This window comes from Belonocnema kinseyi, chromosome 1 (assembly GCF_010883055.1).
Source record: "Belonocnema kinseyi isolate 2016_QV_RU_SX_M_011 chromosome 1, B_treatae_v1, whole genome shotgun sequence".
Lineage (NCBI taxonomy): Eukaryota > Metazoa > Arthropoda > Insecta > Hymenoptera > Cynipidae > Belonocnema > Belonocnema kinseyi.
The window spans coordinates 110,497,137-110,523,398 of NC_046657.1; the positions used below are offsets into that span (position 1 = coordinate 110,497,137).

General features: G+C 25.0%; 1 protein-coding gene across 2 annotated transcripts in view; it reads right to left on the bottom strand.

Moving 5' to 3' along the window:
• Nucleotides 1-8,919: 8,919 nt before the first annotated feature.
• The window catches only part of LOC117171195 (anillin-like), a 72,435-nt gene continuing 55,092 nt past the window's right edge, over nt 8,920-26,262 (bottom strand). For both annotated transcript variants that reach the window (XM_033358286.1, XM_033358278.1), the window contains exons 13-17: nt 25,031-25,195; nt 24,714-24,958; nt 20,489-20,659; nt 13,954-14,321; nt 8,920-9,827 (exon numbers count right to left, since the gene is read on the bottom strand). In XM_033358286.1, coding sequence (XP_033214177.1) covers nt 9,719-9,827; nt 13,954-14,321; nt 20,489-20,659; nt 24,714-24,958; nt 25,031-25,195 — 1,058 coding nt within the window. In that variant the 3' untranslated portion in view covers nt 8,920-9,718. The remainder of the gene's footprint in view (nt 9,828-13,953; nt 14,322-20,488; nt 20,660-24,713; nt 24,959-25,030; nt 25,196-26,262) is intronic.

The following is a 26,262-nucleotide window of genomic DNA, read 5'->3' on the forward strand; positions in this document are numbered from 1 at the left end:
TCTATCCCATCCACACACTACTCCTTTCCCCTGCCGAGTGAGTCACGCCTACCCCGAAAGGGAAATGGCTTAATGGTGTAATAATAATAATAAAAAAAAAAAGTAAAACATTTTTCATTATTTTTGTATACAAAAACCGCCATATTTAATTTTGAAGTCAAAATATTCGAATTTTGACCACAGATTCGAATCCGCTCACCCAGAAACATAAGAAACAGTACTTTTGATCTATTTATTGTTTCGTTATACCCATAAATTTGGCGGTCAAACTCATGTTATACAATTGATAGCTTTGATCGTTAATGGGTTAATCCATCTGTTTTAGAAGAAAATCCACTCTTTGATTAAAATGCAACTGTTTGGTCAAAAATTCAATAATTTTGTTGAAAAGACATACTTTCTGGTGGAAAATGCTACTATTTTGTTGAAAATGTAACTATTTCATAGAAAATTTACTTTTTGGTTACATTTAAAATTGTTAGTGTTGGAAAAAGAACTGAAACCTTTTCTGTATGAAAATTCAACTATTTTTGTGATTTTTGTTGTTTTTATTAAAAATTCATCTGTTTTATGAGAAATTTCATATCTTGGCTGAAAATGCAACTGTTCGGTTGAAAATAAACTGTTTTTTTAAAAAGTCATACTTTTTGGTTTAAGACTCTAATTTTTTGTTAAAGATTTAACAATTTTGCAGAAATTTTACTTTTTGTTTAAAATGGATATTTTGGTGTTGGAAAATGAACTGAAATCTTTTCTGCATACCAGTTCACCTTCAAAAAATTGTAGCTTTTTATTAAAAATTCATCTGTTTTAGTACAAATTTTAACCTTATTGGATAAAAATTATAGAAGTATTTGACCATGAATTCAACTATTTTGTTAAAAATTAATCTTTTTGGGTTTAAAAAATTCGCCTTTTTGATTGAAAATTCAATTTTTATTCGTATAAACTTATTGTTTGTTCAAAAATTGATATTTTGATCTTGAAGAGTCACGTAGATCTTCTTTGGATGAACATTCAACTATTTAAAACATTTAAAAAAAATAAAAATTGATCTATTTTAATAGAAATCTCATCTTTTTGGATAAAAATGCAATTATTCAGTAGAGAATTTAACCAATTTGATAAAAAATCATCCTTTTGGTTAAAGACTCGTTTTTTTTATATTGAAAATTTTATTTTTTTCGTAAAAACTTATTTGTTGCTTAAAAATTCATATTTTAATCGTGAAAAGTTAACTCAAATATTTTTTAACAAAAAATTCAACTTTTTTTTTATTTATTTTTTGGATTACACAATTTATCTATTTTAGTAGAAATTTAATTTTTTTTAAGTTCAATTTTTTGGTTCTAAATTATTCTTCTTTGCTTGAGTATTCAACTATTTTGTTCGAAATCAGATTTGGTTGAATTGCTTTATTAAGAAAACATTTTTTTCGTTGAAGATTTATATTTTTAGTTTAAAATTCAACTCGTTCGTTGAAAGTTTAACTATTTTATTAACAAAAAATCTGCCTTAATTGAAAATTAAACAACTTGGATAAAAATTAATCTATATGTTTATAAATTTTTTTTATTGAAAGCTAATGTCATTAGATTGAAAATTTAACTGTTTAGTGGATAAGCCTTTTTTTGTTTAAAATTAATTTTCTAACTTAAAATGTAACTTTCACAATCTTTTAACATTGATCTTTTTGGGTTGAAAACTCTTCTATTTTAGTAAAAAAAAAAGTTTTCTTAGTTTGAAGTTTCATTTTTGTTGAGTAAAAATGCATCAGTTTCGTGAAAGATTAACTTTTTGCTGCAGACATATTTTTTGTTTAAAAATTTTGTTTTTGTAGAAAAAATTCGTCTTTTGTCTTGAAGGTTCAACAATTTAGATACACTCTATCTTGGGTGACCCATTATTTTTTTTTTTTTTAAAGTTTATCTTTTTCGTTTATATTTTTACATTCTCATCAAGAGAAGGTATTAGATTTGTGTCGAATTTGCCCCCCCCCCCCCCCGTTCTTGCCAAATGTCCACGTTTTGAGACCCCCTGAATCCAAAAAACAGGATTTTACGAATGCGCCTGTCTGTCGGACTGTGTGTGCGTGTGCGTGCGTGCGCGCGCGCGCGCGCGTGTGTGTGTGTGTGTCTGTGTGTGCCTGTGTGGCTTTATGTCTGTATTTGAGTGTGTCTGTGTGTCTGTATGTCTGTGGATTTTTTAGTTTGTTAGCAAGATAACTTGCGAAAAAATTGACAGATTGGATTGGCCTTTGGTATACCCTTTGAGTGTCATAAAATAAAGGTCAAGTTCGTTAGCCAGCCATTTTGGATAAAAATTCAAAAGTTGAGCGTATTTTGAAAGTTTTTGAGACTACTTTTTTTCAAAATTCAAAATTTTTATGTACGGATATTCATATTATTCAAACAGACGAACAATTTATCTTAATGACTTTTTTAAAAAATCAAAAATTACCAGAGTTATAGCATTTACAAAATTCCAAAAAACACTTAAATGACCATTTTATGCCAAATAACGCGCGATATGAAAAAAAGTCAAGAGAAGAAAATCATTTTTTTGCTTTTTGAATGCCCAACGAGATTATCATAACAACTTTTCGAATTTTCTTAAGAAATCAAAAATTCAAATTTTGACAGCATTCAAAATAATGAAAAATCCAAAAATTACATTTTTCGGCTGAACTGTGCAAAATGCGGTAAAAGATAAAAACACCAAAATTGTGCATTTAAAAAGGTCTACAAATTTGTTATAGCCACTTTTTCATAGTGTAAAGTTTAAATCATAAAGAAAACATTAGAAATGAGCAAATTTAGTTTATAGAAAACCGACAAAAGTTGCGATAGAACTTTGAATAACCAAAATTTTTAAAAGAATGCGCATTTTTGTAAACGGGGCAATGAAATTTCGTCTGCTTTAATACCATTGCGAGTTACGAATTATAATAATGGACATTTATGGGAATGATATAAAATTTCAGGGATAAACTCGAGTGGGAAGCACGAGATACGTGATGAGAATGTGTTCGTTAAAGCCGAAAGCGCTTTAACAAAAGAGAATTCACAATCAGCAAATTACTGTTTTCAATACTTTCATCTTTATTTTTAAAAAGTCTCTGCAGAAAGATCGAACTCTTGTTAAAAAGTCATCTTTTATGGTGGAAAATACATTTTTTGTTAAAAATAAACTGATATATTAAAAAAAAAAATTATTTTGATCTGAAATGCTGTTTTATACCGTTCATAAAATATTATATGTTAAAAATATTACAAGGTTATTTAATACCCGCGGTGGCATCCGACTTTTTCTGAAGTACTAGCAGTTGCCTGGAAGTTTTTCCAGCGGAGAGGAAAACTGCAGAAAAACCCCTCCCGAATTCAGCCGCTTTTTCGACAGTCGGCTTTGAAGGCACACATTCGACCCTACCCATCGAATGCTAAGGCCGTCGGTTATTCGGTAATTCGTGACGTAATCAAGAAAACATGTATATATACTCACATATAACACTTTTCTTTTTAGTTAAAAATTATTTAAAAACATATGGAACAAATGGAACAAATAGAACAAATGTAACCTACTCATATTTGTCGCTAAACGCCAAAATTTATTTGAATTCATTATGTAAATTCTAAAAATCCTTCAACACAACAGAGCAAAAAATTGCATAATAAATCAATTTTGAAACAAATACATCAATTTTCGAAGATGAGTTTTCTACTAAAACCATGATTCTTCAACTGAAATAGTTGAATTTTCAACAACATAATTAATTTCCACTAAGAAAGATCAATTGTCAACCAAAACATAAATAATAAAATTTTAATCTTCAAAAATTGATGTTCAACCAAATAGATGGATTTTCAACTAAAATTACGGAATATTCTATTGGAATAAGGTAAATTTGGAGTTAAAAATTACCTTACTAAAAAAAACTAACTTTCAACAAACAAAACTTTTTAAAAATTACTATTTCAAAGAAAGTGACGAATTTTCAACTAAGATTGTAAATCTTTAACTGGAATAGTAGCATTCTGAACCAGAAAGATAAATTTTCAACGAAAATGATTAATTTTCAACCAGATTCATTGAATCTTCGACAAACGAGGTGAATTTTTAACCAAGAAGATTAATTTCTACCAAAAAAGATGTACATTTACTAATTTATGTTTTCAGACATTTCTCGTAATACAGTCATGATTTCAACATATTAGATTTCGAATAAAAGGAGTATGATTGACGGTAATTTCAAGGGCAATTTATGATAACTTACCATAAATTATCCAAAATTAAACTTAAAAATGTCTATAAAGTTCGGGAAGTTTATGGTAAATATGGTCATTTACCATAAATTGTCAAAAATTCAATCTAAAAATATCTATAAATTTCCGGAAATTTATGGTAAATATGGTAACTTACCATAAATTACCCAAAATTCAATTTTAAAATTTTTTATAAATTTCCGGAATTTTCCGGCCGTTTATGGAAATTTGAGGTTGTTTATGGTAATTTTACAGGTATATAGGTAAATTACCATAAATTACCCAAAATTCAATTTTAAACATTTTGATAAAATTTCGGAACTTTATTTTTTAAAATTGGTAATTTATGGTAATATTACAGATAATTTATGGCAACTGAAAATAAGTTACCCTAAATTCAATTAGAAAATTTCAAGAACTTTTCGAAAATGTGTGGTAATTTAGGTAATTTAACCAATTATACATGATAACTTTCTATAAATTACCGCAATATTCTATTATTTGCTGCCGAAATTTTCTTACAGTTTTTACGGTTTCATAGGCATCGAAAATGGCTGAAATCATGCATATGTCATAAAAATAACTTTAAAACAAAAATAATAACTTTCCAAAAATAGTTCTATTTTCAAACAAAGTGATGGACTTTTAACTAAAATTGTAAATCTTTAACTATGATAGTTTAATTTTACACCATAAAAATAAATTTTCAACTATAATGATGACTCTATAACTAGAATATTTAAATTTTTGACCAATGAGATGAATTTTCACCCACGAATATTAATTTCCACCGAAAAAGATGAATTTTTAACAGAAAATTGAATAATTAAATTTTTAATCAAAAAATTAATTATTAGCCCAAGATATGGTTTTTTTATATATAAAATTATGGAATATTCAACAGGAATAATAGTTACAATTTCAGTTTTAAAAACAAAATAATTTTTAACCGAAAAAGAAACAAATTTTCTACAAAATAGTTCAATTTTCGGCAAAAACAAATTTTTCATCTAAAAAAAAAAAAAAAACAAGTTTACAACCAAATAACTCATATTTTAACCAAAGAAATGAATTTTTAAATAAACTTATGATCTTCAACTAAAAAAATTAATTTTCAACAAATTATTTCAACTATCTACTAAGTAATTTTATTTCCAACCATCAATTTAAAAAAAAAACGAACATTCAAATTTTCAATTGAAGGACTTAATTTTTAAACAAACTGATGAATTTTCAACTAAAATGATTAATCTTCAATTGAATAGTTGATTTTACCAAGAAGGCGAATTTTTCACATAGTAATACATTTTTAAATAAGTCGTTCAATTTCTAAATAAAAAATGTGAATTTTCAACTAAATAGTTGAATCTTGATCCAAAAAAGGAACATTTTCAACCAAAAATAGAATAGTTAGATATTCTGTTAAAAATCTTCCTTAACCAAAAAAATGGATTTTAGGAAAAATAGTTAAATTTTCTACTGAAATCGTGGAATTTTTAATTTTAAAAATTGATTCTCCACAAATTAGTAAACTTTTCAACCAAAGAATTTGAGTTAATTTTGAATAAATAAAAACAAAATGACGTTTCCTGTTGGAGACTTTTTTCGTATTTTGCGTCGTTTCGTTTAAAATTTGAATGTTGTAATATTAAATTTCGGACAAATCTAATTATTTCTCAATCATAAATGATGAGAATGTAATAAATTATTACAAGTTTGTATTTATTATTTTTTTGCCAACAACTTTTTTTATATCAATTTGTTTTCGTACCTTTTGTCGTTTTCCAAAAAATTTTCATTTTTTTTTTTAATATAATTTTTATGATTGAACCCAAAACTACGTGTCCTATCGAAAAGTGATTCATAACAAATTTATAGATCTTTTTCGGGTAAACACTTTTTATTATAGGTAAATCGTTTATATTCGTAACTTGTGTCGTTTTTCCACCAATTTTTTATTTTATTTATTTTTATTTTCCATGTCATTTTTTCCGAATAAAACAAAAACTACGCGTGCTTTGAACAAGTAATTCATAAAAAATTTGTAGCTCTTTTTCGGGTAAACAATTTTTGGTAAATCATTTTTTTCGTAACTTGTGTCGTTTTTCCACAGATTTTTTTTCTTTTTCCATATTATTTTTCACAATTAAAACAAAACCTGAGAATCCAATGAAGAAGTGATTGTAAAAAAATTTGTAGATCTTTTTTAGGATCACAATTTTTGTTTATTCATCTGTTTTCGTATCTTGCATAGTTTGACTACAACATGAAATTTTTCATTATTTTTTGTCCCATCAAATTTTGAATTTTTGATTTTTCAAGAAAATCTAAAAAGTTGTTATGATCATCTTGTAAAATTTTCACAAAACAATGTTTTTCTTCTCTTATTTTTTTTTCATATCATGCGTTGATTGGCCTAAAATTTTTATTTTCCATTGATTTTTTAAATCTTATAAATGCTATAACTCTGAGTAGTTTCCTTTGATCGAAAAAAGTCATGAGGATAATTTATTTGGCTTTCTGAGTACTATAAAAAGTCGTACATAAAAATTTTTAATATAAAAAATGTTCCCAAAACTGCGGTGTCAAATTTCAGACAATTCTAATACTTTCTCAATCATAAATTATGAGACAGTAAAAATGGACATTCAACTATTCAGTTGAAGAAAATCATTTGCAACCAAACTGACAAATTTTCAACCAAAATGATGAATATTCAACTGAATAGCTAAATTCTATACCAAAAAGGTGAATTTTCGACATTAAAGATTAATCTTCTACCAACAAGGCGAATTTTTCACATAGTACATAAAAATATGAATTCTCAACCAAATAGTTGAATCAATTTTTTGAGAATTTTGGTCTCCCGGTTCTCCCGGTGAATATTCGTGATTCCTCCCGGTTTATAAAAAAATTTACTTTCTTTGCAAAACCCACGGTTTTTTCACATTTATTATAAATTGCGGAAATCGATAAATGTCAGCAAACCTTTTTGCAATAAATTAATTGATTTTTAAATCATATAATAAGAAGGATAATGAAATTGTTGTGTCCAATAAAGGAAGGTACAGATAAGCGTTTTATTGCACACTAGCAGCAAATGCACAAGCGCAAATCGCGCGTTCCTATCTCTGAATTTATATTTATTAACATAAAAATATGCAAACTTAAAAATTCATTATTAAACCAATTTTTTAATATAAGGTTTTAAATATTTTTGAAATAATAGTTAATAATGAATAAATTCGAATTTCAAGCTCTTGGAATTAAAAAAATATAAGAACGATTTTGGACAATTTAAATAGAAAAAGGAGATGAATTGTATAATTTCTAAGTCGAAGCGCTAAAAATTAAAGAATTGTTATTTGATTTGGAGAATCACGAAATTAGAATGATTCTAGATTAAAAACTTAAAAATATGACAATGTAAAAACGTTAAAAATTGTATATTTGAGATTCAAATTTTGGAAATTGGATAGTGTAATATTAAGAGTAATTGGAATTATATTCTTTACAGTTAAATGCGTTCAAAATAAATAATTAAAGATTGACGACTTTTAAATTTGAATAATTTGAATTCAAAGCGATTAAAATTCGACAATTTAATATTGAAAACTAAATGAATCTTTCAAATGCCAATCTACGGATATTCTAGAATTTGAAATTGTCATGACACAATAAAATTACAAGTTAACATCAAAACTGATTAGAAGACGTTTTCGAAAATGAAAAATGAATTAAATTATTTAAAATAGAAACCTTTTGAAATATATCGTAATTTTAAATGAGAAACGTTAAAAATCAAAAAATGTATGCTCCCAAACTTTGAAACTTAAACGAAGGAGAACTTCATTCAAAACTGAACAAAATTTTAGTCACCAAAAATTGTGTTATTAAAACTTTTTTATACTCAAACACTTGAAAATTTCAATTATTGTAAAAAAATTAAAATGGGTTGAAAATTAATAATTTTCAAATTTCTAATAATACTTTCCAAAATGTAACCAATTCAGTTTTAATTGAAAATTTAAACCTTAAAAAGGAAAAAATTTAAAATGTAGTGTTGTTAATAAAAATTGTAACTACTCACAATTGCCGAAAGTGTCCTTTCACTCATGCATCAATTTCAGATAGATCAATTTTCATCGTTTTTTATTATTAACTCAATTTTTTATTTTTTTAAATTTCAAATCTTCCTTCAGAAATATCATTCATTCTGGAAATTTTCAAATATAAAATATTTTTCGATTTGAAATGACTTATTTGTTTAAATTTTCATCTAAGAAACGGAGACTTTAAGATCTTAAATATAAAATTAAAAATTAAGATAAGGAATACAAAACAATATTTTTGTGTTATGATTTCATTGTTTGAAAATGTAGAGTTTCATGTTTTTCACTGAAAAATTGCTTTATATTTACATCGAAAATTATTAAATTAAAAACTGACTATCAAGGCCTTTAATATAAAATTTCGAAATATTTAATAGCGAAATGGTCCTAAAATTTTGAATATTTGAATTTGAAACAACAAAATATTGAAATTAAAAATTTCAAACAGGCTTTATCCCGGTTTTCTCCCGGTTCTCCCGGGTTGGTGGCCACCCTGTTTAATTTAAATCATAGAAAACATGTCTAGAAAATAAACAACCTTCCAATTTCGATATCTAATTTTATTAAAAGATTCTACAATCTTCAACTAAGCTCTCTCATTTAATAAAAATAAAAATAAAACGAGTTTCCAAGCTTAAAATTTCAAAGACGATCGCCTGGCATGATAACATTTCTCATTTTTTAACTCTTTAAGTGATACTTAAGATTTTTTAAATATATATATTAGTACAAAATATACGTAAAGTGTAAAAATTCATTCTATATACAGTAAATCTACAGCGAATTGTTAGTCAATGAAATAATCTTCGTATTCATTAATCACCTCTACTAAATTAATTTCAAGAATATGAACTATTCCTTCCCTTCTCTCATTGCTTTTCGAACCTCTATTTTCCAGGCTCTGATAAGTCACAATAAATCTCACATTTTAGCAAAGAATGAAGTCACTTTTTGTGAAATCTGGGAAGTCGATTCATTTTCTTATCAAGAACCTCGAGGCTAATTACTGAATGACAATTAACAAAATATTAATTTTAATCACGAATAAAAAGTACGGATTCCATTTCGGTGAAGCAGAAATTTTTTAAATCTCCGACTCCAGTTCACCATAGAAATGTTAAATAATTTCAGCAGTTATTCTCCATTGCCGACAAGATTTTTAGAACGAATCACTATGAGAAAGGGGCTTCAGATTTCATTCAAAGGTCTTTTTTTTCTAAGGTAAATCAAAAATTAAATTCTGGAAAGTTGATGATAAGAGGTAAGGTTAATACTAAGACACGTTGTAAAATTGATAAGTACGGTCGAATTTCTAGAGGAAAAGATTAAAAAGATTCAAGAAACTTAAGAGAGAGTTGCAGTTCCACCCCAGGCTCGAATCAGGTGTATGGTTTTGTTTATTTTCGCACACCACTCGAGTCGATCCTCCTTCGTGTCGGCAGACAACAGATGCCTGAAAATAAAAAATAAAAAAATACTACAATTCTTTAATAGTCTTGAATAAGCGCCTCTAACGGAAAATTAATCACAAATCGATTTTGTAACATTCTTTTGCTTATTTATTATATAATTACTCAACGCATTTTAGAATAGATAATCTTAAATCAATGGACGGGGACTTAGAAACGCAAATAATTTCTTTCTTTATTTATTTTATTGTTATAAACAAATACAATGAAGAAATGCGCAATTTCAAATCAGGCAGGTTCTACATTTCATGTCGCAGAATCTCTCGAAGACGAAAGATGTTTTTAAAAAGAAATTAGGCAATTTGTATTTTTCCGACTTCCAAAAAAAAATTCAAGTATTAAAATTCGCGATCGTCTATAAACTACGTTAGCATTTTAGGGGAGGGGGGAGTATGGGGTTCTCTTAAAATCTATGGTTGGGAAATTTTAGAATTCAGAGGATTTTTTTCTAAAAGTACATACTGTACTGTTTTTAGTACGTTTCCAGATGATAAATGTTTTTGATTAACAATTTTTTTTTAATTAGTGATTTTAGTTCAAAATGCAACTTTTTGGTTAAGAGTTCTGGAATGTTATTCAAAATTCGTCTTTTTTGGTAACAAATTAATCGCTTTGTTTAAAATTCACTTTCTTTTTTAGTTGAGCTTCAAATTTTTGGTTGAAACTCTTGAATTTTATTAAAAGTTCGTCTTTTTTCATCTTTTTTACTTGAGCTTTAAATTTGTGGATGAAACTCTTAAATTTTATTGAAAATTCGTGTTTTTGGTAGTAAATTAATCTTTTGTTAAAGAAATCTTCTCTTTCAATTTAAAATTCAACTTTCTGGTTAAGAATTCTGCAATTTTATTCGAAATTCGTCTTTTTTGGTAATAAAAAAATCTTTGGTTAAAAATTCATCTTCTTTTTTAATTGAGTTTCAAATTTTTTGTTGAAACTCTTGAATTTTATTAAAAGTTCGTCTTTTTTTATAATAAATAAACCTTTTTGTTGAAAAATTCATCTTTTTTAATTGAGCTTTAAATTTGTAGATGAAACTCTTAAATTTTATTTAAAAAATTGTTTTTCTTCGGTAGTAAATTAATCTTTTTGTTTAAAAAATCTTCTTTTTGAATTTAAAATTCAACTTTTTATTTGAAAATTCTGCAATTTTATTCAAAATGCATCTTTTTGGTAATAAATTAATCTTTTTGTTTGAAACTTCATATTTTTTAGTTGAGCTTCAACTTTTTGGTTGAGACTTCTGGAATATTATTGAAAATTCTCGTTTTTTTAGTAAATTAATATTTTAGTTTAAAAATTCTTGTTTTTGAGTTTAAAATTCAACTATTTGGTTAAGAATTCTTGATTTTTGTTGAAAATCCCTTTTTTTCGGTAGAGAATTAATCTTTTTGTTTTTTTTAATGCATTTTTTGGTTAAAAATTCAACTAGATTTTAAAGTTAAACTACTTTCTCAAAAATTAAACACCAAATTTTTGTTTTTTAAAACTTATAAGTTTAAAAGTTATCATTGTTCAAAAGTCGTATTTTTTGACAATAAATTAATCTTTTTGTTTAAAAATTCATCTGTTTTAGTTGAGCTTCAAACTTTTTGTTGAAACTCTTAAATTTTATTTAAAATTTGTGTTTTTTAATAGTAAATTAATCTTTTTGTTTAAAAATTCATCTTTATTCATTGAAAATTCAACTTTTGGGTTCGGAATTCTTGAGTTTAATAAAAATTTGTTTTCTTCGGTAGAAAATTAATCTTTTTTAATTGAAAATTCGACTTTTTGTTTGAGAATTCATGAATTTAATAACAAAAAATTTGTCTTCCCTATTAGTAAATGAATCTTTTTGTTTAGGAATTCTTCTCTTGTAGTTAAAAACTAATGTTTTTGGATCAGAATTATAAAACTTAATTGAAAATTCGTCTTCATTGGTAGTAAATTAATCTTTTTTTTGTAAAATTGATCTTTTTTAGTTGAAAATTCAACTTTTTGGTTGAAACATCTTGAATTTTGTTAAAAATGCGTTTTTTTCGGTAGAAAATTAATCTTTGTATTTAAAAATTCATCTTTTTGATAAAAAATTTAACAACTAGGTTTTAAAGTTTAACTACTTTTTTTAATGTATTTTTTGGTTGACGATTCAAAATTTTAGTTTAAGAGTAATACGTTTGATTGGAAATTGAACTGTTTTGTTGAAAATTCCTTTTTTTTTGTTCGAAAAATTACTCTCGTACTTGGAAATTTACCTATTCCATTTTTTGTCGAAAATTATTCTTTTTTAAGTCAGAATTTAATTTTTTGTTCAAAATTCGTTTTTTTGTTGTTGTTGAAAGTTCAACTTTGGGATTGAGAGTTCTTGTATTTTATTAGAAAATCGTAACTTTTGGTATAAAATTAACTTTTTTATCGAAATTTTACATTTTGATTTGATAAATCAACTGTTTTTTTTTTTATTGAAAATTAGTTTGTTTTATAATTTAAAATTATTTTTCTAATTAAAAGTTGAACTATTCCATTTTTGGTTCAAAATATACATTTTTGAGTTTAAAAAATTAATAATACCCGGAGTAACTGTTAAACTTAAATAGGGACTGAATTAATGGAACTTAATGAGAAAATAAAATTATTTTTAGTTGTAAGATCATTATTTTCGGTTGAAAAATCTACTATAAAATTTTTGCTTAAGAATGCATCTTATTTGGTTAAAAATTTTGTTAATTGTTTTGTTGTAAACCCAACAATTTTTTTGTAAAAACAATCCTTCTAGTTTGAAAATTCAACTTTCTTGTTGAAAATTCGTCTTTTTGGCTTAAAAAAACCGAAAATTTATTTAAACTTTATTCCTTTTTTGACTTTCAAATTTTCTTATATTAAAAATTCAACTATTATGTTGAAGATTTATCTTTTTAGTGGGAAAATTCATCTCTTTCTATAGAAATGTTTGATTGAAAATTGATGTATTTTGATTTTAAAAAATTCTTTTTTTTTTGAAAATCAATTTTCTTTAGCTAAAAATTCAACTGTTTAGTTGAAAACTAATCGGTTTTAGTTAAGGATTCTAGAATTTGGTTGAAAAATCAATTTTGTTGGTTAAATCCAACTGCTGTTTTATTTAAAATTAAAATATTTTTTTGTCGCAATTTTTATACTAAATTGATCTTTTTACATTCAAATTCAATTATTTATTTGATAATTTTTAGAAACTAAAAATCAATGAAAGGAAATTTGGACTAACATCACATTTATTGTTTAAAGTATTCAGTTGAAAATTTATGTAATCTGTTAAAAATTCGTCTTATTTCAGATAGAAAATTAATCTTCTGTGTTAAAAAGTTATCTTTCTGGTTGAAAATTTAACTATTTGGATGAAAATTCATCTTTTTTGTAGAAATCTCATCTGTCTTTCTTAAAATTGTAAAAATTCAACAAAAAATTGGCAAGAAATATAAGTGTAGATTTTTTTGAGAAAATCAAATCTTAATATTTTCAGAAACACGGCTCCCATTTTTTACTTTTAAACCTTTTTTTAAGTTTTGCAGCGGATTTCGAAAGAAGACAAACGTTTTCAGGATCAGAAAGAAACCCTTAAATATCTCAACTAAATAAAAAATTATAGAGGTTTAACCAAAAATATGAGTTTTTCTACAAACAAATCACAGAATTTAAATACGCAAAACTACGTACACATTTTTTTTCGCAAATCGGAAAAATAAATATTGCCTAATTTTCCCTAAAGAACAAAATATTTCGTCCCGAGAGAATCTGCGCAATCAAGTTTAAAATCTGCCGGATTTGAAATGGATTCGGCCCTCAGTTAACAATAGTGAATTTTAATTAAATAATTATAAATTAATAAAATTCTTCGCCATTTTCGAATATGAGAAATAATACAGTGGATTGATTAATTATTAATTTACTTCTTCAAATGTCAGAATCAAAATGTTTTCAGAAAGATAAATAAATAAACATTTTTGAAATGATTTTAAAGTAACTTAAATATATGTTTATAAGAATCTTGTTTTTAATTATTGGCATATTTCCTATATAATTATGATGAAAAATTGGCTTACTTGAATAGTTTTTTTTTTTTAATAATTTTGATTAAATGTTTTTCTTAATTACCTGACAGTGGTAGATGAATCATTTCGGACCATGACGAGACTGTCAACGTCCCCTGAATGTGATGGCCTTACTGTTTCGAGTAAAAAAGTATTGGGTCGCGCACAAATGTCTCTGGAAACCAAACCAACAATTATGGTTGTGATTCCCTGCAAATCGAGGCTTCCGATTGGAGTTTTCTTGCGCTCATCGTCGGGATATTTCCAGTAGCAAAGGGTGTCGCCTTTCAGGAGACACCATCTTCGGTGCCAAGCTCCGAATCCGGAGACGTCCTCGAACATTGTCAGGAAACCGCGATGCTCGATTGAAACCGACAATTCGCAGGAAACGTGCATTTGAAAACGACCTTCCAACAGCGAATTGTGCGGGACCTGAAAACGATTGATAAAGAACAGATTCTAAGGATAATGTGCAGAATTCCAGAAAATAAAACAAAGAATACAATGACCAAATTTCGACAACCACGATAAAATATTCATATTAAAATTTTTAAAGAGATCCAAAAATTTTCTAAAAAAGAAAAAAAAATGTATTGGGAATGGTGGTCGACCATTTCGCCACCTGGTGCCGAAAACTGGAACTAGAAAGAGTAGGTACAATTTTAAACATGTATTTTAATTTTTTCATAAAAGTGTTTCAAGAGTGGTTTGTGAAGTATAAAACAATGATTGAATACTAAAAACAAATACTTATCAAAAATAAATACTTTTTTATTGAATTTCCATCTTATAAGGTGGAAAAAAATAGATTTTTGAGCTTTAGAATTCGACTGATTCTCGTGAAAATTCAATAATTTGGTATAAAGTTAAACTATTTGATAGAAAATTATATATTCTTTATATATTGGAAACGAAAAAATATAAATAAAACATTAATTGAATAAAATTTGGACTAACATCGCGTTCATTGTCTTTTTTTGTAGAAAATTCATAGTTTCGAGTCAAAAATTAAAAAATTTGGTAAAAAATATATGTATTGTTGAAAATTCGTCCTTTTTGGTAAAAAAAAAATCAATTTTTTCATTAAATCCAAGTATTTTGTATTTTAAATTAAAATTTAATTTTTTCTGAAATATCAACTATTTAATTTATCATTGAAAATTCATATTTTTAAGTAAAAAAATTCAAAGTTTAACTATTTTGTTAAAAATTTATATTCCCAGGTTGAAAATGCAACAATTTTAAAGAAAATTCATCTTTTTGGCTAGCAAATTCAACAATTTGGTACAGAATTAAAAAATTTGGTACAAAGTTGAATTGTTTTTTTTTTTTTAATTCGTTTTTTTGGGTCGAAAATGCATCAATTTAATATAAAATTCAACTAGTTCGTACAAAATTAAAACTTTTTTTTTTGTAAAACATTTACTTTTTCAAAATGAACTTTCACTGGAAATGCAACTACTCTATTTTGTGTTTAAAATTTATCTGTTTTGATTTCAAATTCAACAATTTAGTTAAACATTTAGAAACGAAAAAAATATAAAATATTTAACTGAAAATGTATGTGTTTTGTTGAAATTTGTTCTTTTTTGGTGAAAAATATATTTTTCTTTTTATTAAATTCAAGAGAATTCGTCTTTTTGACTAGCAAATTTAACAATTTGGTAGAAAAGTAAACTTGTTTTTAGAGAACTCGTTTTTTTTTCGCTTGAAAATGCAATAATTTGATAGAAAACTCAACTACTTGGTCAACTATTTGGTAGAAAATTTAAACTATTTTATCATTAAAAATAAATAGTTATAGATTGAATTTCCATCTTATAAAGTGAAAAAAAAACACCTTTTTGTAAAATGGGTTTAAAAAAACAATTATTTCACTATTTCATGTAAGTTTCAACGCATTGTAAACATAAATTAACTTTAATCAATGTATGCAGCGACCAATTTTGAACCAGATTATGCAAAAAATATGAATAGACGATAAGAATTGAAATACTAATTCTAACCCAATTTTTAGATCAGATTTTTAAATATTAAATATTTCATGTATAAATTACTAAAAATATATATTGGGTTAATTTTTGATTCAAAACAAGTCCATTTAACTTTATAATTCTTTGAAAGTCACAATAAATAGTACAATAATTGTTTTTTTTTTTTTTTTTTTTTGAAATATAGTTCTGTCAAAAAATATGTGCTTTCACCGTATAATATGTAAATTCCATCTAAAACCCTTTATTAATAAATACTTTAAACTCCATAAAAAATCTTTAAAACACTTTTTGCGCAATTTAAAATGCATCTTTAAAATCGTAGATATTCTTTCTAGTTCGAATTTTTGTCACCAGGTACGCATCGCAGTTTAACCATTCTCAATAGACAAAAATAAAAATGAGGAAAGAAAAATGAAAAGGTAACAAACCAAATCTCTTTGCTTCTCTTTTTTATTCGTATTATTATCAAATCGCAATAAAAACAATTAAAACTAATTTAAAACAAAGTATAATTTTTTGCCGATTCAGGGTGGCCGTTTTAAAGCAAAGACAAAAATTTCCGATTTTTCCCGGTTCGCAAAAATTTTTCACGGTCACTGATATTTAAAAAATCAAACAGTAATTCTAAAAATTGTTCCATTCGAAGTAATAAAAACTGAATTGCAAATAAAATCATTCAAAGTGAAACTCTTGAAATTCAAACTTTGAGAATTGAAATTAAAAAGTTGTTTCATTCAACCATTTTGTATTCAAATGCTCAACAATTTACACGTATAAAATGGAAGGTACGAACACTTTTTAACTGAAAATTTAAAATTTTTATAAATAGAAGAGTTCAAAGATTTAGATTCAGTTCCAAAAATATAAATCCACATTATCATTCTCAATCGTCTAAATTGGAGGTTCAATCAATGAATTAAAAAATGTTCAAAATTATACAATTTTATACAATTTTAAATTCTAATTTCAGCTCAGAATTGGTTAAAAATGGAAATTTTCTCTGTTTATATCTGAAATTTTAATTCTTTTCGAAAAGTTCCCTGTTGAAATCCAGAATTTTAATTCTTTTCGAAAATTCTTCATTTCAACCCATTGTAAGAATTAGAATTTTTTGTAAAATTCCCCGTTCCAATTCATAATTTAAATTTTTTCGAAAATACCTCGTTTCAACATAGAATAATAATTTTGTTTGACAAATTTAATTTTCTATTGGGAATAGTTATTCTCATGGATAAATTCCAACTCCAGCTCATAATTGGTTAAAAACTGGAAATTCCTTGTTCAAATCTAGGAGTTTAATTCTTTAAGAAAATTCTTCATTTCAACTTAGAAATAAAATTCGGTTGAAAAAAATCCCTGCTCAACTCAAGAATTTCAATTCTTTTCGATAATTCTCCTTTTCAAATAAGAATTAAAAATTTTCTGTAAAATTCCCTGTTCCAATTCATGATTTTAATTATTTTCAAAACTATCCCGTTTCAACTTAGAATTAGAATTATACATTTATAAAATATACATTTATAAAAAACTGAAAATTCCATGTTCGAATTAAAAGTTAAATTATTTTTATTTTAAATAATTTTAAAATCCTTTTAAATGCTTCGAAATTTTATTTCAAAATCTTAAAACATCTACATGCTTTTTTACATTTTTTTTTTAATTCTGCCAAATTAAAGAAATTTTCTTAAAATCTTCCACATTCATTTTTGAAAATTTTGTATATCGTTATAAACATTTTTAAATATTCTCGTAAAATTAATTTATCAAAATAAAAAATCATTTTCAATTTTCCTAGGAAATGTTTTTTTTATTCTTCTAAAGCCTGTCAACATTTTTAGAAAGCTTCTAAATTTTTTGTTCAAAATCTGCCAAAATCTATATTTTGTTTTAAATATAGTCTCGAATTTTTTCCAAGAATAATAGGTGTTCAATTGTTATTTACACATTAAAATTCAACAATTTGACTTACAAATTAAATTTGGCTAAATAGAACAATTAAAATTGTAACGTTCAAAGTTTAGCCTTTTTGTTTAGTTTTGAATATTTAATTTATAATTACTGACTTTAAATGAGCAGTGAGATATTTCTAAATATTAAGAAAATGTTTTTTTTTTAATTGAAAAATTTCAAAATTGTATGGTTTAAAAATGGAAGATTTTAGAGTGAACTTATATTTAAAATTGAATAAAAGCCTTTAATTATAAATACACTATTTTGAAGCCATTGAAAAATTAAAGTAGTTTATAAAGTTTCAATCGGAACGTTTACATTTGTTTAACTAATAAGACTTTCCAATTGAAACAGTTTATTTACTCATTAAATTCTAAAGTACAATTCAATTTAAAAAATAATTAATTAATTTATATTCACAGTTGATAAATTAAAATGTCTTGTATCCAACATTTTCCATTTTAAACGCTTCTAATTTTTTTGAAATCGTGTTAAACAATTTTAATCTAGTAATATTAAAAATTGAACGATTGCATTTTTTGCATAAACTAACATTTCTTAAATTAAAAGTTATACTATTCTCATTTTAAATAGTATAAAACACCTTAAAAAACTTAAAAATTTTATTTCGAAATCTTGAAACACCTACATGCTTTTTTTACAATTATTCAAATATTAAATTATTTGTGAAATTTTTTAACTTTCAAACATATTTTAAAATGATTCGAATTCTTCCTAATTTTTCTTTCAATTCTACAAAATTAAAAATACATCCTTAAAATCTTCCAGATTCAATTTTGACAATTTTGGAAATCTTTCTAAATGTTCTCTTAAAATTAATTAATGAAAATAAAAAGTAATTTTCAATTTTCCTAATAATGTTGATAAAATGTTTTTTATTCTTTTGAAGCCTTTCGTAATTAATTAAAATCTTCTGCATTTTTTGTTATAAATCTGCAAAAACCTACTATATTTCGTTTTAAATTAGACCGTGGGCTTTTTCATTTCAAATTTTTAATTAATTTTAAATCTGCTCACACCTTCTAAATATTTCTTTAACTTGCTCGGATTTTTTCGAGGAATCGTGGGTGTGCCAGATTTATTATACATCAAAATTCAACAATTTTACTTGTAAATTAAATTTTTTAATAGAACAATTAAAACTGCTGCGTTCAAACTTTAGTTTTGTATTTAGTTTCGAATATTTTATTTATAATTACTGAGTTTAAATGACAATCAAATATTTCTAAATACGATGCAATTCTTATAATTCTTAATTTCAAAATTTCAAATTTCAAATTTTAGACTGAAAAAATATTTATATCATTTAATAAAAGCCTTTAATTATGAGTATATTATGTTGAAGTTTAATTTTTAACGTTAAAATCTATATATTCTTAAATTTTGAAATTATAGTTCAATTCTAAAAATCATTATAATTAATATTCACATTTGTTCAACTAAAAAGACTTTTTATCGAAAATTGTCGGTTTCAAGCGCTACTAATTTTTAAAATTTAGGTTTTTAAAACTGTATTTTAAAATTCTTTAAATGAAAAACATACACTTATAAATTAAAATATAAAATACAAAATTTGTAAGTGAAAGAATTTCGAATTACGCATTGTAAACTGAATGAAATCATAATTGAAAAAGATCAAAATTCAACTGATTATTTGAAAAAACTGTTGAAATCAAGCTTGCTGGGTTCGAAGTAAAAAAAATTGCGCTGAAAATTAAAGCACTCAAAGTAAAAGTTGAACGATTACATTTTTTTGTAAGCTGAAAACTTCTTAAATTAAAAGTTATTTTTATTTTAAATAGTTTAGAAATCCTTTAAATGCGTCAAAATTTTATTTCAAAATCTTGAAACATTCACAGGTTGTTTGACATTTTTTTCAAATTATAAATTATTTTTTGAATTTATTCAGAACTTCTAAACATCTTTTTAAATTATTCCTATTTTTCCTATTTTTCCTATTTTTTACAGCCTGTCAAATTGAAAAAAATTTCCTTAAAATCGTCCAAATTTATTTTTGATAATTTTGTAAATCTTTCTAAATTTTTTACATCTTCTCTTAGGATTAATTTTTCGAAATAAAAAAAAAAATCATTTTAATTTTCCACAATTTGGCTTACAAATATTATTTAATTTATAATTACTGATTTTCATTGAAATGTCCGACATTTTCAAAAATTAAGCAATTGTTCTTTTTTTTAATTAAAAATTTTCAAATTAAATGGTGTAATAATTGAAATTTAATAATAGCCTTCAATTATGAATATATTGTTTTCAAGTTATTTTAAAATTAATAATAGTTTATAAATTTTCAATCAAATGTTTTTAGCAAAAAATCTTCGGTTTTAAACGCTTCTAATTTTTAATTGTTTAAGTCCTTAAAACTGCAATTTAAAATTCTTTAAATTGAACTGTACGCTTTAAAATTCTAAAAGGCTTCAAAAAAATAAATAACATTTTATTAAGATTCCTAGGAAAATTGAAAATGATTTTTTATTTTGAAAAATTAATTTTAAGAGAATGTTTAAAATGATTTCCAAAATTGTCAAAAATGATTCCGGAAGTGTGGGTTTGCGATTTTTGTGCGAAATTTAAATTATAAATGTAAAATCATCAAGAAGAAAAATTAGATCTTACATTATTCAGGGTGAATTGTTGTCGATGAACTTCCCTCAAACTAAAAACGATGTATCCCGCAGGAGAAAATGAGGGAGATCTCACAGCGGAAGGACCAGCCGGACTTTCAACGGATGGCCTGAACAATTTGCTGTCGGGTTTCAGGAACTTCTTCGGTGTTTTCCCTCCGGGCTAAAATAAAAACAGATTTAAGGATTTAAACAATTTCATAAGAAAATTTGAAACGCGTTAAATTCCTATATTTTCAAGTAAAAATTCGCATTCCTGAAAAATCAATTTTCAAGCAAGAAGACTCATTTTCTACCAAAAAAGATGAATTTTCAACAACATTATTGCATTTTTAATCAAAACAGTTACACCTTCAATCTAAATGATATATTTTTAACTACAAGGATGCATCATCAACCAAAAAATAAGTTTCTGACAAAGCAATTGATCTTTCAGCTAAAGAGTTGAATTTTCAATAGAAATACAAATTCTCAAAGAAAATTGTAATTATAAAGAACCAAAAAACTGCATTTTTAAGTTTAAAAAAATTAAATATCTCCCAAAAGAGATGAATTTTCATACCAGACCAAAATTATACAAAAAAACATAAAATATTCGAGCCCAGAAAAACCAATTTTTAAAAATACATATAAATAGTTACATTTTTAACCAAAAAGATCAACTTTTAACTTTTATCATGAATAATTAAATTATTAGTAAAAAAAAGTCAATTTTAACAATAAAAAAAAGCATTTCTAAACAAAATAGTTACATTTCCAATCAAAGAGATGAGTTTACAAAGAAAAATGTATTTTAAATCCAAAATAGAATTCATTCAGAAGGACGAATTATCAACAATCGGATCGAATACTCAAACAAAAGAAATTAATTTTAATCAAAAGCTTGCATTTCTAACTATATTTTAAATTATTTTCCTATCAAAAGAGATTAATTTTCAAACAAAAAAGATTTATTATTACACACAAGTTACATTTTCGACCAGAGAGATAAACTTTTGAATGATATGATGAATCTAACTGAAATATGTTGTTAAAATTTCAGACAAAACAAATTTATTAACAAAATAATTACATTTTTTACGAAAAAATTGAACTATCAATTCAAATAAAATGAGTTTTTGACGAAAAAGGTAATAGTTGATAGTTTAACAAAAAAAAATTTTATTTTTAACCAGAAACAGTTGAATTCAACCGAAAAGAGGCATTTTCAATCAAATCGTAGAATCCTCAACCAAAATAGATAATTTTTCATCAAAAAGATGAATTTAAAAAAAAAAAGAAAAAATATACTTTTAAACAAGATAGTTGAATTTTAAACAAAAAGGATGACTTTTGAATAAAAGTGTGTCATTTTCAACAAAATATATAATTACATTCAAGCTAGCCGTTTTAATAGAAGATAAAAATTCCCGGTTTTTTCCCGCTTCGCAAACATTTTTCACGGCCAATGAAATTTAAAAAATCAAACTATATTCTAAAAATTTTTCCATATAAAGTGATAAACAATAAACAACAAATTAAAGCATTCAAAGTTGAACTCTTAAATTCCAAACTTTTAAAATTGAAGTTTAAATGTTTTTCAATTCAAAAATGGTGTATTCAAATACTCAAAAATGTATCGTACCAAATGGAAGGAAGTAACACTTTTCAATTGAACAATGTTAAATGAAATGCAAATAAACTGAAAATTTTAGAACTTTTATCAATTATAGAGTTCAAAGATTCAGATTATTTCAAAATCTTGAGTATTTGAAATAATTTCAAATACTTACAGCCTAATTTAAAATAAAATGTTAGTTTTTGCATCAAAAAAGAACATGGAAGATTTAAATGATTTTTTTTAATTTGCAGGATTTTCAAAAATTACAGGAAAATTTCGATTAATTTTAAAATATATTTAAAAATTCTGAAAAAAAATGTTAACACACTTCGTTTAAATTACTTGAAATAATTTCAAGTTTTTAATTAATTTTGATTCTCTTCAAAACTTCTGAATATCTCAAATTTTTTCTACAAATAATAAGCGTTCAATTATTATTCATGCGTCAAAATTTAACAATTTCACTTATACATTAAACACTTCTTAAATAGAACAATTCGAATTGTAACGCTATGGTTACAATTTACTCGTCTTGAATGAACAGAAAATATTCTTAAATATTAAATACTTTTTCTTTTTCTACATTAAGAAATTTCAAATTAAACGGGATAAAAATTTAATAATTCAGACTCACAATATTTTAAATTTAATAAAAACCTTTGATTACGACTATATTATTATGGATTTATTTTTAAGTTGAAAATAGTCAAATGCACGTTTACATTTTTTAATGGCTAAAAAAATTAACAAAAATAATACATTCTAAAAATTCGTAAAATTCTAAACGAAATGATATGATAATTTATAAAAATCACAATTTAACAAATTATTTTAAAAAACGGTTGAAATCAAAGTTGGACACAATTTTTATTCTAAAAATTTGGTCGAATTCCCAGTCAAAAAATAAATTCACTGTCATTTCCCGGTTTTCCCCGGTCTCATAAAATTCCCGTTCATTTCCCGATTTTCCAGGTTTCCCGGTCTAGCGGCCACCCTGTACATTATAACCAAATCATTCAATTTTCAGCCAAAAAAAGATAAATTCTCAACCAAAAATGTTATAGTTGATATTTCATACAGCAAATATTTTTATTTTTAATAAGAAAGATTTGAAGTCATAAAAAATACGAGTTTTCAACAAAATAGTCGAACACACAACCAAAACGAATTAATTATTAACCAAAAAGATGAATTTTCAACTAAACAGTTGCTTTGTTAACCAAAATAGATGAATTTTCAACAAAAAAAAATTGTTTGTTCAAGAAAGTACAACATTCACTATATTGTTGAATCTTCATGTCAAACATTTTTTTCTAAATAATAGCAGTTAAATTTTAAAAAATGTTACTTTTGAATAATTGTGGAATTTTGAACAAAAAGAATGCCTTTTTAACAAAACTGTTGAATTTTCAACCAAATAATTACATTTTTAACCAAATTAAATTTTAAATCAAAAAATATGACTATCCATCAAAAAATATAATAATAAACTTTTCAATTAGAAATAATAAGCTTTCAATTAAAAATATTTGGATTTTCTTTATCGAATTATGTTAATGATATTCACAATGAAGTGTAAGAAGAGAAAAAGATGCAATGAGGGGAAACGGAAGACTATAAATCTTTTTTTTTATATAATTCAACTACTTTGGTAAAATTTTTGTTTGAAAATCACGCATATGAAAATATTCGACTTTTGATTGAAAATTCATCTTTTTTATTTGAAAAAAAAAAAAAAACAATTTGGTTTTTGGAAAATCGTTTTACTTTTACTTAACAATGTTTCTTTTTACGTTGAAAATTTACCAATACTTGATTAAAAATTTAACTCCTTTGATGAACATTGTGTTTTTTTGTTAAAAATTAGATTTTGAAACCGAAAACTTAAATATGTCGTATAAACTGAAATTATCTTTGAAAACTCATATTTCCGGTTGAAAATTAATTTTGGTTTTGTTGAGGTCAATTATTTTTTTGAATAGTTTTTTTTTTTTTGCAAATTTATCTTTTTCAGCTGAAAATTCATTTCTTTCGTTACAACTTGAACTATTTTATTAAAATACATTTTTCCGGTTCAAGTCTTTTTGGCAAATACTTATTTAATTGAAAGTTCATCTTTTTGCTTCAAAACTAATTTGTATGGTTAAAATTTAAAATTTCTTAAATTTAAAAATACAACTATGTTGTTAAATATTCATATATTTTCTTTTAAGTTTGCCTTTTTGGTAGAATATTATTCCTTTTGTTTATAAACTAATTTCTGTCCATGAAAATTGAACTGTTTTGTTGAAAATTCAAATTTATTGTGTAAATTTAACTCTTCCATTTTTGGTTCATATTTTTTTAGTTCAAAATTCATTTCCATAGTTTCAAAATTTAACAATTTCGTTGAAAAGTCTTTTTTTTTGCTAATTGAAAACTTTCTTTTTCTAATTGAAATTAGAACTATATAGTTGAAAATCCTTTTTTCTCTAATTTATTAAAAAAAAAATGTACCATGTTTCATCAAAATTTGCAAACCCTGGCAAAATGTCATTGAAATTTGAGGTTATGTTTAAGCATGGCTCAGCGATTTTGGCGCGAAATTCAAATTTCAAGTTTAATATTCTAATAGTACCTTTTTGGAACCAGAAGAGAAACTTCCGTTATTGTGAATATGATACTTGATTTCGTGAGGCAACACTTCCGCACGGGTTTCAAGCGAATAGACCTCGATTTTAATCTGAAAGTCACTGTAAAGATTCTCGATCTTCAGGGTTGACGGGAATCTTACACAGGAATCTCCACACTCTGCCTGAACAACTGGAGTTGAGAAAACATTTTCCATATGGCGAACGAGGCAAACAAAGTGAAGTCGTGTATCTATTTAAAAAAAAGACATTTTATTTCAAATCTTTCCATATTGAAAACAAGTTTTCAGAAAATGCTCATTACCAGTATCCAAATTGCGGAAATTATCCCGCTTAAGGGGCAAAGTAATCGCAGAAACTGTGAGGGATCCATTCTCTTGATTCTCCGGAGCTCCGGGGACAACAGGTCTTAAAGTTCCTTCAACTTTTAGCCTCTGAAGCTCCTGGATCGCCGCCTGTCTTCGATGTGCTAATGAAGTAAATACAATCGGGAAATTAGAAACCAGATTTGCAGGTCTTGGATTCATTTCAGACATAGAAAATAGTGCAAAGAGTGTGACAAATTAAAAAAATTAGTGTAAAGACAGTGTCATACATTTTTTTAAGTGTAAAAAATTAACTTCAATTTTTATTTAAATTGTTATTTTTTAGTCTATAAATGACAGAAAATCTTTCCCCTCTTTTTATTTTTCCACATATATTCGAACTGAATTAAGAGAATGCAATTAGAAAATTCAACTATTTTTGGTCAAAAATTCATTTTTTTCGGTTGAAAAGTCTACTATTTTTTATTAAGAATTCGCCTTTTTGTTGAAAATCCAACAATTTGATTACAAATTTTTTAACTTCTTGACTAATAAGTTTTTTTTTAATTAAAAATTCGACTATTTTGTTGAACCTTTATCTTTTAGCTTTGCAAATCAATCTCTTACTATGTAAATTTGGTGAAAAATGCAACTGGCTAGAAATTAATCTTTTTCAGTTGGAAATTAACTTATCAGTTGAAAATTCACATTTTCGGATTGAAAACTCAACTGATTTGTAGAAAATTCGTGGCTTCGGCTAGAAAATCAAGAATTTGGTAGAAAATTTTAATGTTTGGTTGGAAATGCGTATTTTTTTGTAAAAATATCAACTATTTTCTTGAAAATTGGTCTCTGTTGGTTAAATCTAACTGCTATTTGTTTTTAATTAGAAGCTTTTTCTCAATATCATCTATTATATTTGTCGTTGAAAATTAATTTCTTTAGGGCGAAAAGTCAACTCCTTGCTTGAACTTCACTTTTTTGGCTGAATATTCATAATTGAAGTTCAATATATTTTTTAAATTACATTTCTTAACTGCAAATTTAACTATTTCATTGAAAATTTCACTGTTTGGTTGTAAATTAACGTTTCTTGTTGTAAATTTCATATTCTTGGATTGAAAATTCAACTGTTCTATCAAAAATTCGGCTTTTAGGCTTGAAAATTCAAAACTTGTTTAAAAATTGATATTTTTCGGTTAAATTTTATTATTTGGTTCAAAATTTAATT